The sequence below is a fragment of the Hesperophylax consimilis genome, chromosome 13 (assembly GCF_061612785.1).
Source record: "Hesperophylax consimilis isolate HC1 chromosome 13, BYU_Hcon_1.0, whole genome shotgun sequence".
Taxonomy (NCBI): domain Eukaryota; kingdom Metazoa; phylum Arthropoda; class Insecta; order Trichoptera; family Limnephilidae; genus Hesperophylax; species Hesperophylax consimilis.
The window spans coordinates 17,468,908-17,483,745 of record NC_142848.1 but is presented as its reverse complement, the minus strand read 5'-3'; the positions used below and the strand labels follow the sequence as shown (position 1 = coordinate 17,483,745).

The window sequence follows — 14,838 nt, the reverse complement described above, 5'->3', positions numbered from 1 at the left end:
CTGGTATCTGTGAGAGGATAGTGTGTCAGCGCTTTATTAGCAGCAGACACATACCTGGACGGATGACGAACCTCGTGCTGGCACTGTTGGTGGACGCGGTGGACTCTTTCGCTGCAGCAGCTGGACCAGTTTCTTCACCACCTGGGATTCTTGCTGCAGAGTCTCCATCTTCTATCTTCGTGTCACCTGTTCCTTTACTTCATTTTACTTAACTTAACTTCACTCTATTTTCGTAATATTTATATTTTCTGTAATACCTGCATCAACTGTAAAGCGCCCCTGAGGTGATATCTCACAAAAGCGGCGCTATACAAATTATCCAATAATAAATAAATAAATAAATATATTTTCGGCTTTGCAAATGATATTCTTTTCGGCATCAGTTATTGAGTGTGCGTAGTAGAAAGTTTTCAATCTTTCAAAGAGTGTGCATGCTTCTGAAAATGAAGGTACAGGCAGCGGCTCCTCTTCATCAATATCGACCTCTTCTGTTGTCTCCTTCAATCTTGCCTCACACAAGCTTTTCGATAGTTTCTATCCCACAAGTTGGAATATTGTCGTCGAAAGTAACAAAATTGTTAAAATTTGTCAAATTTTGTACCAAGAGATAAGAATTTTCTCCAGTTCGCTAAACTTTAATTCTTTACGGGTTTTTCTAGTTTTCGAAGATTTTCCGCACTTTTGAAATTGCTCCCGAATTTCGTTTTTTTTTCAAGAAAATAGAATTTAACGTGGATGCCGCGATTCCTAAACGCTTGGCTATATCGATGCGTTTTTCAGCGGGGTTTTTTTCCACCTCTTCGATAATTTTCAATCTTTCTTGAAGAGGAGTACGTACTTTATTCATCAAACGGCTCATTTCGAAGATAGTTTAAAAGCTCAAAAAGGATAACTGCAAACACTCCACTAAGTTCGGGTATCTAGCGACAACTGACGACAACTAGCGACTGATGTCGGCGACAAACTGTTATTCTTTCTCTTTCTCTCTCAAAAGTTTCGCGCATCGTAAAGAGTGCCGTCTGGCGCCGTTTAAACATAGACTAAATATATCAAATACGCGACGTAATTCCTACGATGAATGCGGGAAAATGGTGGACGTAGAAACGATCGATGCGATCTATTTTTGTATGAAATGAATTCGGACTAGAAGAAATAAATGATACATCCGGGAAAACGATTATTCGAGGAACGATAGATAGAGGTTTCACTGTACATAATATAGATAATATACAGTACCGCAAGCATTATCTTTTTGTTTTCTGTGTCTTATTTTTTTTTTTTTATATGAATACCGCACAGAGTCCCAACTGTCTGCAGCGAGTGAGACTACGGCACCACAATTGGGGTATGTTTTGAGGCTGAAGGTAGTGGGGAGGGGAAGGAGATGGGGAAACGGAAGGTGGGGAAGTATCTGACTAATCAGATCTGGTCACCAAACACGCCAATTCAAGCAACGTTTCAATTCTGAATGGTGGCTTTACACCAGGGCGATACTGAGAGAGTAACTTCCACACTGGAATTCTATTCTATTTTCATTGAGAGTTATTAATATTATTTTGTATGCCTTTTAGTGTGTGTATTTATACGAGTATTTAGCCTGTATTATAGTCACGTGCTTTGTATTCAGAGATGTGCAAAATGGGTACCCAAAACCATTTGAAATGCAAAATGGAAATGGGTCAAAACTTTTCCATTTGAAAATGCAAAATGCAAAATGGTTTTTAGAAAAGCATTTCAAATGCAAAATGCAAAATACCTATTTTCAAAATCCATTGAAAATGCAAAATGGTTTCTCAGGTCAAACAATTAAAATAATTATAGAATTTTTAAACAATTTTGTCATTTAATAATGGACATCAATGTAGAACAAACATATTACATGATGGTACATCCAAAAACACCACGACTACAGATTATGAAACCACAAAAAATTTGCGCGGGACTAATGTTGCCAACGTAAAAACATAGAAACCACTATCTAATATTTAATATTACAGCGTCATGGCCCCTGTTCAGTATTTGAATAAGTATTTTTTGTAATGGTATCACTCAATTGCCAGGGCTCCTACCAGGGAGCAACTTGACAAATGTAAATTATCTCTCATAGCGAGGTTGAGGACCGACTGATATTTGGGGCTTATGAAAAAAAAATGAGTGGAGATAGTAGGAAGAATGTTGCAAAAAAGCATTTAAAATGCAAAATGGAAAATACCCATTTTGCATTTTGCATTTCCATTTCAAATGGATTTATTTGAAATAAAGCACATCTCTGTTTGTATTGTAGTCACTTGTAATGTTATTACTCTATTTTCTATATTGGGGTTTCTCGTTATATTTGTGCTTTAGTATTACATATAATTATTATTGTGAAATTGACCTCCTGACAAACTGCTTTGGCAGTTTAGCGGGTGTTTATAACGAAGAATAAAAATTATAAAATATTACGAGGTTTAAACATCAATAAGCTAATACTAGTGTGTAATTTAGTTTAGTGTAATGTAGAATCACGAAACACGCCCACATCGCATTTCTTGTGTTCTTCTTTATTCTATGCTCACAACATACCCAAAATTGTGGATGTCATAGTTCCACTGGCCCTGGACAGTCGAGACTCTTGCGCGGTAATCACATAAGGGTGCCGACACATTACGCTATACGCATCAAAGCATTTTTTATAACACCAAATAGCTCACCATATAATCCCACATGGTCCTGTCACACATGACAGATAATGCGTTATAAGTGTGGGCTTGGCGACGATGACGTGCAGTGATCTGCTAGTCAGGCAATATTTGAAAATAATGCAATTTATGGAGCGCCGTGATCACGCGGCTGTCAGCTGTCTCCCATACAGAGAAATGATATTCCGCAGCAGTTCCCCAATTGATCTGACCCTGAAGATTATGGCCTAGTGCGACACCTCAATATATAATCTGTATAGGTTACGTCCAAATAAGTGTTGATGCGTATAGCCTAATGTTTCTTAGTCTTAAATATAAAATTGTGTTATATAATTCTATGTATAAACAGGAAAAAAATTCAGAATAAAATAATTAATAAGCCGAGCCGCGAATTATGGTAAAGGAACGAAGCAACCGCAGATGGCGCGTAACTTCGCTTGCGGTTACTTTGTTCCTTTCCCGCAATTCGTGACTCGGCTTGTGGAAATTTAGTCCTGTTTATACGTACCTTTAGAGATAAATAATATTAATAACTGTTGGTCTACGTTACATTTCTTATGTTTGCATTCCACTGTGTCAACAAAAGAGGGTCAATTTGCTGGTTCATCCAAATATTATGAGAAGAGATTTGTGGTGACTTGGGCGATCCTTCTTCATTCGCTCCCGATGCGTGCGTAATTTCTGATGAAAATACATATTATTTTACATCTTCACATAATGAATAAAGAAATTAATATTACACTATAAGGGTTGATCAGTATTATAAGAAAGGGTTAAATAAATAAACAAAATCTATTGCCCAAATAACTACTCAATATGGATAGAAACTGTTATTTTTTTCCAATGTATAATTTTTTTTAAATGCTAAAAGCATGCGCTTCTTCCACATTTTTACTTTGATCATCTAATACAATGATGTATAACCTATTTACCTATTTTTCCAACCTTTGCGGGTCACATGCAGTACATCATCACTTGTAGGACTACACATTAACAAGACCACTGTCAACCACTACTGTCAAGTTCTTTCAAATACAAAAGAAATCAACAATAAAGCAATAAATATGAAATGTGAAGAGGATTGATGGGAACGCACTCAAATACAATCCTGGTGAACTTCAAGAGATTGGGTTACAAAGAAATAGGTGACACTTTGGATCTATGCAGGTTATCAGGGCCGCAGCGCACATAGGTGCAATGTGTGTGGACACAGGCGACGGCACCAGTAATAATAATAAATTCAATCCACACAGGGAATATACAAAACTGTTTCTAACCACTATTCAAAGGTGCTAGCTGGTACTGATTTTTCTTGAACATTGGGGAGAGCTCATTGCCTGTTCTTGTAGAAGGGTGGTTCCAGAAGATGCTCCTTTCTTTAGGGCTGTCCCCGGCACTCTTCATTAGGGAGTCATTCTTCTCTATTTCTTCCGCATTTCTAAAAAACATTTTCATAAACAATAGCAAACAAATTAAAATTATTTTTAAACAGAGACAAACATTCCCAGATTAGAAATAACCTGACAATAATTTAACTTCGAATTCGATCAGAATGTAATAATTAATTAAATCATTATTCAGTACACAATATGTATCAACATATATTATTGAACAACTTTTTAATGTTTAATTGACACACTTCAAGCTTTATACACAATATCTTTGAAAATAATAGATACATTTTACAATTTATTTTATATCAATTTCATTTTACAACACGATACTTCATGATGTAAAATACTTTTGGAAATACACAAAATCAATGAAAAACAATGATGCTGGTATTTCTGGTAATATACGTTACAGACAAAATAGCTCCAGTAAAATTTATGAAATTGTTAACATGTTTGCTGATTACTTTAAGGACGTGTATGAACCTGATATTCCAGATGACTTAATTCCTTACTTCAATTCGGATATAAATTTACACTTATCGCAAATACACATTGATATTGAAGACATTATAGTCTGTATTAAATCACTTGAACCCAAAACGAGCTCGGGACCTGATAAGATTCCTTCCATCTTACTTAAGAATTGTGTCCAAAGTTTATCTGTTCCGCTTAATATACTGTTCAACAAGTCACTCTCCACAGGACACTTTCCACAAATATGGAAACTTAGCTACCTAACTCCTGTATTTAAAAGTGGTGATAAATCCTTTGTTGAAAATTATCGGCCTATCTGTATTCAATCGTCTATACCTAAACTTTTTGAGAAATTGATTCTTAAGAAAATCAGCTTCTTTGTAAACTCTTGTATCGCAACTTGTCAACACGGCTTTATCTCCGGCAGATCAACTTTGACTAACCTAACATTATATGAAAATTTTATTTCCAATGCACTTGCCAACAAACAACAAGTTGATTCTATATATACCGACTTCAGTAAGGCGTTTGATAAGGTCTGTCATAAAATCCTCATTAATAAACTTTTGAAACTCGGCATTAATGGAAACCTTTTATCTTGGTTTAAGAGTTACCTACTTAGGCGTCAGTTAACTGTCTGTATTAATGATCACTTATCCTACATGTTCGAAGCTACCAGTGGCGTACCCCAGGGTTCGCATCTTGGTCCTTTACTTTTTAATTTATTCATTAACGACGTAACAAACATATTCACCCGTGTTCTCATTCTAATGTTCGCTGATGATATGAAGATATATAGAATTATTGACAATATCGAGGACTGTCTAACACTTCAATCTAATATTAATAGCTTTTACGATTGGTGTCTTAAAAACAAATTAACTCTTAATGTAAAAAAATGTCAACTTATGAGATTCCACAGAAAAAAAAACCCATTTTTGTTCACCTACTTTCTCAATAATCACACCTTATTATCTGTGGATGAAATAAGAGACCTTGGTATAACATTTGACACTAAATTAACATTCATTAAACACATTAATAATATAACCAGTAAAGCAATGCAAATGTTAGGATTTGTCTTACGGATTTCAAAGGATTTTAAAAATTTAAAAACTGTCAAATTACTTTACACTTCACTTGTTAGAAGCCAACTAGAATTTAACACCACCATTTGGAGTCCTTACTACAGTGTACATGAGAATTCCCTTGAGCGAGTCCAACATAAATTTTTACGTTATATTAATTTTAAATTGGGAATATTCGTCGAAAACATTAATTACCCCTCTCTGTTACAATTATTGGGACTCGACACATTAAAAGAAAGAAGAATTTGTTTTGACCTATTTTATTTATTTAAAATCGTTACCAACCTGTTGAACTCCCCTGAACTTCTTTCGTTAATATGTTTCCATGTACCTAGTCGATCAGTTCGTTTCAAATTACCCTATCATTGCAACAATACAGGATCTAACGCTGAACTCAATTCCATAATAAATCGCCTACATGTACTTGGTAATAAATATGTTTTGGATGAATCTATAAACATTACTAGCTTAACCTCATACAAACACTATTTAATTAAAACTGTATGTCAGCGCTTCTCAGATTGATTATAATCAAATATAGTTTTAAAGTATTAATTTATCCGGGATTTATTGTATATGAATTGTTTATATATTTATATATATATATAAATATATAAACAATTGTTGTATTGTATTTATAATAACTATTTCTATTGTTCTCTTTTATGTATTTTATATTTATATTTTTTTTATCTATGTATATTCTGTATTAATATGTATAACAAATGTTATTTTTTTGTAAAAGCCGCTATAATCGGCGTTAATAAATAAATAAATAAATAAATAAAAAAAATTTTACATAGTAGTTCACCACATCTCAACTGTAAATGTACTGTCTGAAATTAAAGTCTACTTTGTAATACCACTTCATGAACTGAAGTTAAAAGTTAGTTTTGCCTATCACTTTCGCATAAAAAAATAACGATTTCTGCATCTCCAGTGCCATAAGTATGAGGATTTATTACCCATTCTACAGGTTTAGTATAGTTTCCTTTTGATTAAATATTCTTCCACACAAGAGACAATAAGATAAGAAAATCGGAGACTCATATCACATTGTTTATAGATAAACATATTTATAGTTGGGACCATTTGACCAAAAAGATTGGTATACAATATTCATACAGAATTATCGGACATCAATGCTTTTACAGTCATTCAAGTAGGACCGGCGTAAAAGGTAGAACAACCCTTCCCGCCGGAAGTGTGTTAACTAAATACATATCGATACTACTGTATTTATGTATTGTAAATAAAGCGTCAGATACTGCAAAAACTAAATTACATACAAAAAGGACTATCTTTAGGTTAAATGTAACGTATATTATAATCTAGGCATTCATTTAGTTATTTTATTAAAATACACTTTTTGCAAGTGCTTTAAAGTATGACAAATTATTTGTTTGCGCCCGTACATATGCAATATGAATAAGAATAAATAGAATTAAGTTACCTTCCTAATTCTGTTTTAACCTTTTAAATGCCAGTAGGTAGAAGTGTAGCTGTGCACAGCAGGCCGTGAATTTTTAATCAAAATAAATCATTTTTAAATCTTATTTTTAAAAATTAAAAACATTACACCTTGAAAGGATATTTAAATGACTTACCAAATTTATTCAATATTCGACGTTTTTGCTTCCCTTCACTTAGATAAACATATTTTAAAAAAAACGGGACATATGTATGATACAGAGGCTCAAAGAAGAGTGAGTAAACTCGCTATTTTTCTATGGTTGGCCTGCTGGGCACGGACAAGAATGCGAGTTAACTCGCTCTTGGCACAGAAGCGGTTAAAAAGGAAAGCCTTAAATTACAAAATATTAATCTGTTTTTCATTTTTTTTTCACTACGAGGTCTTTTGCGCCTCCTGTAAAATTTGACATAATTTACGCATTCTACAAATTAATCCAACGATATATTCAGATGTCTTTACATCAGGAACATGTTTGGAAAGGAGAAATAAACTCACCGCAAGTACTCCTGAAAAGTCTGCTCATTCACAACGGACTCGGGCATCTCACTAAAGCTGAGTTGTTGGGGCTTGTAATTGGGCATGGAGGGGGAGCCGCGGCTGTAAACCCACGAGGGAGATGCTGAACTCTGGTTCATGCTCTCATTCACCGTGGAGTTGGACCTCCAGCTGCGGGTGGACAGGTTCATGGGGGCGGGGGGAGAGGAGTCCCGCGCCACGGGACCCAAGGATGAAGAGGACTGAATTCTGTATGAATTGTCTAGAAGAACAAAAATTAGATTTGCTCTCCTGAAAACTCGTAAAATTGAACTCTTCCAAGTACGGTCTCTATGTAAATTGGTAACCGCCAACTCAGGACAGTGACAATTCAACACAATCTTGAAAGGTGATGTTAAATAGATTACATTAGGTTAGATATATAGGCCCTTTTAATGCTTGATTTCACTTTACAAAATTTTGTTGATTTGCCACTTGAGTGAATTTTGTCTTGAGTGGCCATGGAAACATGTAAATTAAATCATCTAAATTAAGAAAATCATATTTTCAAAAACAATTTGTGACCTTTGGTGACTACGTGTTATAATAACAATATGTGATATAATATACAGGGTGCCCGGGGGGGTAAAGTGTTTTAACTTTGGGAGGTGATTTTACATGATGGTAAAAGTAAAAAAGATAAATAACTTTTATCGAAATGTTTTTCTCAACCAAAATTATTTTTTTAGAAGAATATTTATTTTCCCATACAAATAATTCATTTTTTTAATCTAAAAACTACCTTAAAATGTTGGAATTTCGATAAAAATTATTTTTATTTTTTACTTGTAATATTATTTATGTAGAATCACCCCTCGAAGTTAGCACATTTTACCCCCAGACACCTGTATAAATGTGTTTAACAAACACAATTATCTGTGCAAGGTGCCAAACAACATAAATTTTATTATGGAATTATCATTAAATAATTTACTTTTCACCATTTTATAAGATACATAATTAAAAACACAATAGAGTTTTAGTTGTTGAATTCCGCCTCACGCTTTAATAAACAAAAAATTAAAAATAACACTTGGTTTCATCACAATTACTACAATTTGGGAGGCGGGTATGGGTACCGCCGCCCCCGGAACCTTTTATTGGATATAGGTCACCCCAAGTCATTCGCTACGTTTGGTGCACTAGGACTCTCCTGGACACACTGATCCTTAGATTCCTACTCAACCCTCATACCTTTTACCTCCCCCTCCTTTCCTTAAAAAAAGACCCTCCACACAGCATCCCAAAAGATGACATGGGCCCTGAGGGAAATTCTTTTCCTCAGGTCCTGTGCGGGGTTTGTAAAAAAAAAAAATTATACTGGGGGAGATGGTAAAAGATGCGTTGAAGTCTTTGATGAATTAAAAGAGAAGATAGGTTACTGAGACAATGCGCATGGTTGCACCAAACTAGGTCCAGTGGACATACTTGAGATTTATTGCATTTAGTATCGCACATAAGTTCATTCGTCTGACAAGCTGTCGCCAGCTGCCACAAACACGTCGCTCTGGGCTCTTTTTTTTTGTGTGAAAAAATGCCTTCCTGTGCTTTTGAGGGGTGCAAAAATCATTCTCCAGCAAAAAACATCTCGGATGGAGTTTCTTTCCTTTCGTAAATACACACTCATCAGTCATAGATAATTTGAATAAATATAATTATTCAAGGGTTTTGGGTACACGAAATCGGTAAAGGTCGAAATAAAACAAAAGGAGATGGGAAACGCAGAAATACATAAGTAGTCTTATTCTACTGCGCCCGCAGTCTACTTGTGGGGGACGGGCTGTTGATAATACAGCTATTTAATCCATCCACACACAATCTTTGAATTGCTATCCTTTTCTCATGCATTTAGTTTTCGCTTGATACTAAAATCAACAGATGCACGCACCGTTGTATTTGCTATTTCACAAATATTCTCTGAATTACCATTCTTTTCTTACTCGTTTCGTTTTAGCTATGAGAGATGCAACAAGAATGTTCTATAGTTTTTGTTCGATCCAGTAGTTCCCGGTCGTTCGGCATAAGAACGTTTGGAGCATTGGAGGTCAAATTGGACTAAGTTTTTTTTTTTTTTTTATATATTAACTCCACACAGGAGGCCCTGAAGAAAATAATTTCCCTCAGGGCCTATGTCATCTTTGGGGATGCTGTGTGGAGGGTCTTATTGTGGAGAGGAAGGAGTGAACATGGGTCTTGAAGAGTCCCATGTTGTAGGAGGGAGGAAACACAGAGGCCGGCAGCTCGTTCCACAGCCGAGCTGTTGAACTTAAGAACGAATCGTAGAAGCGACCCGTTCTCATGTGACAAATGTCAACCGTGTACAAATGTTGGGCACGCGTTTGGCGTGTATCCCGACTATGCACCGGTGCCGAAGGGATCATTGACGCTAGTTCCTCAGAGCATCTTCCATTGTAATACCGATAGAACAAGGACAGCATACCTACCTGACGCCTGTGCTCTAAAGATTGCAGTCCGTTTGTTAAGATTGGGGAATCTATCAAACGGACCGCCCGTTTCTGCACAGAGTCAAGGGTATTTTGGGGCTCCGGACCAGAAATGGCTGCCAAATTCGACAGTAGGGCGCACTTGCGATTTGTACAGGGTCAGCAGTTGTGTACTATTAAAGTATCTGCGGGCCCTGTACAGTACGCCCAGCTTCTGAGAGGCCAACTTTACTCTGGCTTCGATGGAACCCCGTACCTGAGCTGGTCACTTATAGTTACACCTAGCATATCAATGGAAGGCCTGTTCGGAAGATTGCTTCCGTTGAAGGAGACTAGTACAACAATAACCAGTCTTTGTATTTATTTAGTCTATGATTTAAGTTTAATTTTTTTTCAAAGTTAAGTTTGAAGGTTAGAAAATACATAGAAATTATTAAAATAATAAAAAATAACAACCTAAAATCTATTTTATGCATGTATACATCTCCTCCAACTTAAATAGTTGTTTCCATTAGTGATTCAATTGAAATCAAGTGTTATTTTTTTTTTAATTGAGTACGCAATGCGGAATTCGGCAACTTTACCAAAAACACTTTTTTTACACCACATTTTATTGATAAACCGACATGTTTCAGGAGCAAAGATCCCTTCATTAGCATACAATGTATCAATATCATATTGATGTATGCTTATGAAGGTAACTCTGTTTCTAAAACATGTTGATTTATCAAAAGGTATTTTTAATTATTCATCAATAAATTTGATTGCACCAGTAGATCCAATATCTATAGCAATGATGCTAGATAAAGGAACATCCATATAAACAGTTGAATACGTTGAACATCTACGATAGGCAGCTATGAGTATCTTGTGTACTTGCCATGATCTTTGAATCCGAGCAGGCTCTTTTGTCTCGCTGTGACTAGGACGGGTGACATGATGAAGGTGTGATACAGGTATCGCAGGCAGTGGTAGATAGCGTTCAGTCCAAATACAATTGTCAAAAAGTATTCTACATAATGAATCCACGTTGTGTAATATTGACATTTGTATTTACTGAAAAGACAATAAATATGACCGCCGTTGTAAATTATACAAAGGTATATTATATATTTAAATGTTTAATTATTACTTACAGGTCGTATATAAGAATGCCAAATAATACCGCATTTATCGATCCCCATTTAAGTGACGCTTTCTTTTTGTGCGATAAATATTTTAAATCTAATGTTTTTGAAAGTACAGGCATCTGTTTTGTCGAAGCCCTGAAAAAACAAATATTTCTTATAAACAGACCTCACAGAGTACAACCTCACCTCAATAAATATAATATCATGTCACGATTTGCTGTGTGCAATCTATAATCAGAAAGGTCATAAATTTATTCAAATTTTCAAAGCTATAAGGTTATTGTAGCAAGCTACTAGGATGGGTAATTTTGAAATAATTATCTTTGATAAGATATATTGAATTCATACAAACATTTTTTGTGTAATTTTGTCCTTTTAAAGATTAAAATATTATAAACTACAAATACAAATATATGTAAAAGAAAACAACTATAACGCCGTCATCGCAACCGCCAAAAATTGATGCTGCACATAAATAAACCACTCTCTAGATCGATATCTTCGGGCTTTTTGTATGGCGCCATTTTGTCACCCCCTTAACCACAGACGACCACAGATAAAACGGTCGTTTGGTCCAGACAGGTAAATATATGGTGGACCATAAAGAAATCTCAAGGTCATTTAAAAAAGAGCAAACATAGACAATATACCTGCACCCAGCTAACATCGTTCATTCACTAGCCCAAAAAAATTATATCATAAAAAATACTGGAATGCAGGAAAAGGAAAATAAAAAAAACCCACAGCTATGCACACATCAAAATATTTTTTATTTTCAAAAAGACAATGGACAGTAATACAAAACAGGGTCAGTACAACCGATGTATTGAGCATTGATTTATCATTGAAGTAGAAGATTATACTAATATATCTAAACAAAACATGAAACAGAACAAGACACAAAAAAATAAAAAGTAACAGTCTCAACTAGGAATCGAACCCAGGATTTCTGTCTTACTGCAACAACTTAATAGGATTTAATTTGACCTTGCACAAAAATACAAGAATATATACACAAAATAGCACTAGAAGTTATTCAAGTTCTCCTGCAAGGGTTTCATATAATTTTCACAGCTTTGTCGTCAGCAAACATCATTGAAAATACTGGTACTTACATGATGTAATTCTGGAGAGGTTTAAATGAACTTGTTTGATGTAATCGTGGCTTTGTTTAGCAATTTTAGTCTCCTAATACGTGGTATAAGATCGCGTCGGAATACGGATAGGTCTGAAAAGGAAAATTAATCAAATTATTAGCCAATGAAGTACATTCAGGAATCATGAACATTGTATCAAAGAAAGAGAGGTTAGTACCTGTATTTAACAACGTGATCGAGTCCTTCTTTCAATTGGTGGAGATAGACCGGATATTTTATGATGATTGGAAGATTAAGCGTTGGCAACGCATTATTTTTTAATCCCAAAAGTACCGTATTTTTGATTTCAATCGCGAAATGGCACACACAAACAAACGTATTTCTTGCTGCTTCTTCCTAGCACTGGATTATCGAATCCATTTGAGCAACCTTTAACACAACACGGCATTAATTTATCACCTTGAAGAATTCTAGCACGCAACATTATTTTTAGATGGGTGAAAGAAAATTCAAAATATTTACGCTAAAACCTTCAACTGACTTCAATCTGCGAAATGACGTCTTGGAAATTACCGTTATTTTTTTATCGGAGCATAACACATGTTTAGCTTCTCTTTCTGTTACACGAGTCGCTACGGTAGAGAGCGAGAGATCAAGATACAATTTTTGCTCTGAGCCAATGAGATCTGAGCTTTCAGCCACAACAGCTTTGTCTATAAGAATTTGGGTTGAGGATAACTCCTCCCATCAGGGTTACAAGGTTATGCGAGAGTTATACGCCCCTGATGCTGCAGTTCCATTATTTTTCTATGGCTGTTCTGACAGCTCATCTATTCACATGTTCCCATTTTTGTCAACATCGTAATAGTAGTAGGTACTATATATTCGGGGATAATTGAAGGTGGGGCTAAAATGAACAGTTCACGAATATAATTTTCATAGACCACTCCATGGATTACCCGCTTTTAATATCGAAGAACACTAACGACGGGTTGTATAGGAGAATTTCAACAATTCATCGACTTTCAACGTTCATTTGCGGGTTCTGTAAAAGTCCTATTCGAATTCTGTTATTATATAATTATAGGCTAATTGCTCAACAGAACTAAAGTAATAACAGAACTTAGAAAAATCTTACACAGAACTTGAAAATTAACTTTGAAATTTGAAGAATTATTCAAATTTCAACGTTCATTTTCGGGTTCTGTAAAAGTCCTATTCAACTTCTGTTATTATATTACTATAGGCTAGTTGCTTGATAGAACTGAAATAAAACAGAACTTGAAAAATCTTTCACAGAACTTGAAAATTAACTTTGAAGAATTGTTCCAATTTCAAAGTTGATTTTAAGGTTCTGCCAAGGTTTTGCAAGTTCTGTTATAATTTCATTTTTTTAAAACAACAAGCCAATAATGATTGACAGAACATTTAAATTTTATGAATTGTTTAAATTCTGTAAAACAACCCATCCTAAGAAAAAATTTAGCATCTCGTCACTAATCCAATCCATGACCGCACCTTATAAACAATTTACTGGTAATTAAAAACTTGCATTACTACATTTTCATCGGTTCTAATGTGAATGTGAACCAGGGTTGCCAATGCATCAGTTCTAAAATACCCAAAAGAGATGTTCGAATTCCCCATAAATAACGAGTTTCTGACTTAAATACAGTATTTTTTTGTTAGTTAAAATAATTTTCAAAGTTTTATTTTTTTAGGTCTCCAAAAAATCCATGATATTCATGTAGGTGTCTCAAAAAGCCTACTTTTGTTTTCAACCGGTTCTGTATTTTGTTCCCATACAAACAAATCGAGACATTTTTTATTCTTAAGATTACCGCTTTTAACATGGAAGAATACTAGGTAAAATTTTAGCATCTCGATACTAAGTTACTGACATTTGTATTGAATCAAAGGGAAAAAAACATCTATGACGGCACTTGATAAATTTCTGGTGATAAAACCTGCATCAAAATATTTTCATCGATTCAAATGTGATGTGAACCAGATTTGTCAATGCATATGTTCTAAAATATAAGGGATGAAGAGATTTTCAAATTCCCCACAAGTTCCTTTACCTTCAAAATGAAATAAAATTCTATTAAAATTAGCGTCGTTTTTTTATTATCTAGTCATATTCAGATTTTCACTTTCCTTCAGGCTTTAAAAATAGAATAGTCAAGAAATGCCAGAATCCCAGCATTTTCCCCAACTAAAAACCCAATTCTTGAAAATATTTTGAAAAACCATATGGTTTTGAATATGCATATAGTTTTTGTGTGTACAAAAACTATTTATTCATATTGAATATGCACGGACGCAAACACATAATTTGTCTTAATATTTGCATAACTTGCAAAAAGTGTATTTTGATAAAATAATTGAATTTAGGCCATTTATGAATGCATAGATTATTACATACGTTACATTTACCCTTAACAACTGACTGCAGCTCCTTAATGGTAGGCCTTGGCGCTTGGCCTTTGTTCTTAACATAAGCCATTTAGTAAAATAACTTG

At 34.7% G+C, this 14,838-nt stretch overlaps 1 protein-coding gene across 1 annotated transcript in view; it reads right to left on the bottom strand.

The window, feature by feature from the left end:
* Positions 1-13,130, bottom strand: part of LOC149418532 (transmembrane protein 209) — a 29,213-nt gene extending 16,083 nt beyond the window's left edge. The window contains exons 1-7 of the mRNA XM_089638833.1: positions 13,110-13,130; positions 11,572-11,689; positions 11,226-11,354; positions 10,970-11,145; positions 7,607-7,868; positions 3,959-4,119; positions 3,232-3,362 (exon numbers count right to left, since the gene is read on the bottom strand). Coding sequence (XP_089494959.1) covers positions 3,232-3,362; positions 3,959-4,119; positions 7,607-7,868; positions 10,970-11,145; positions 11,226-11,354; positions 11,572-11,573 — 861 coding nt within the window. The 5' untranslated portion in view covers positions 11,574-11,689; positions 13,110-13,130. The remainder of the gene's footprint in view (positions 1-3,231; positions 3,363-3,958; positions 4,120-7,606; positions 7,869-10,969; positions 11,146-11,225; positions 11,355-11,571; positions 11,690-13,109) is intronic.
* Positions 13,131-14,838: the final 1,708 nt, after the last annotated feature.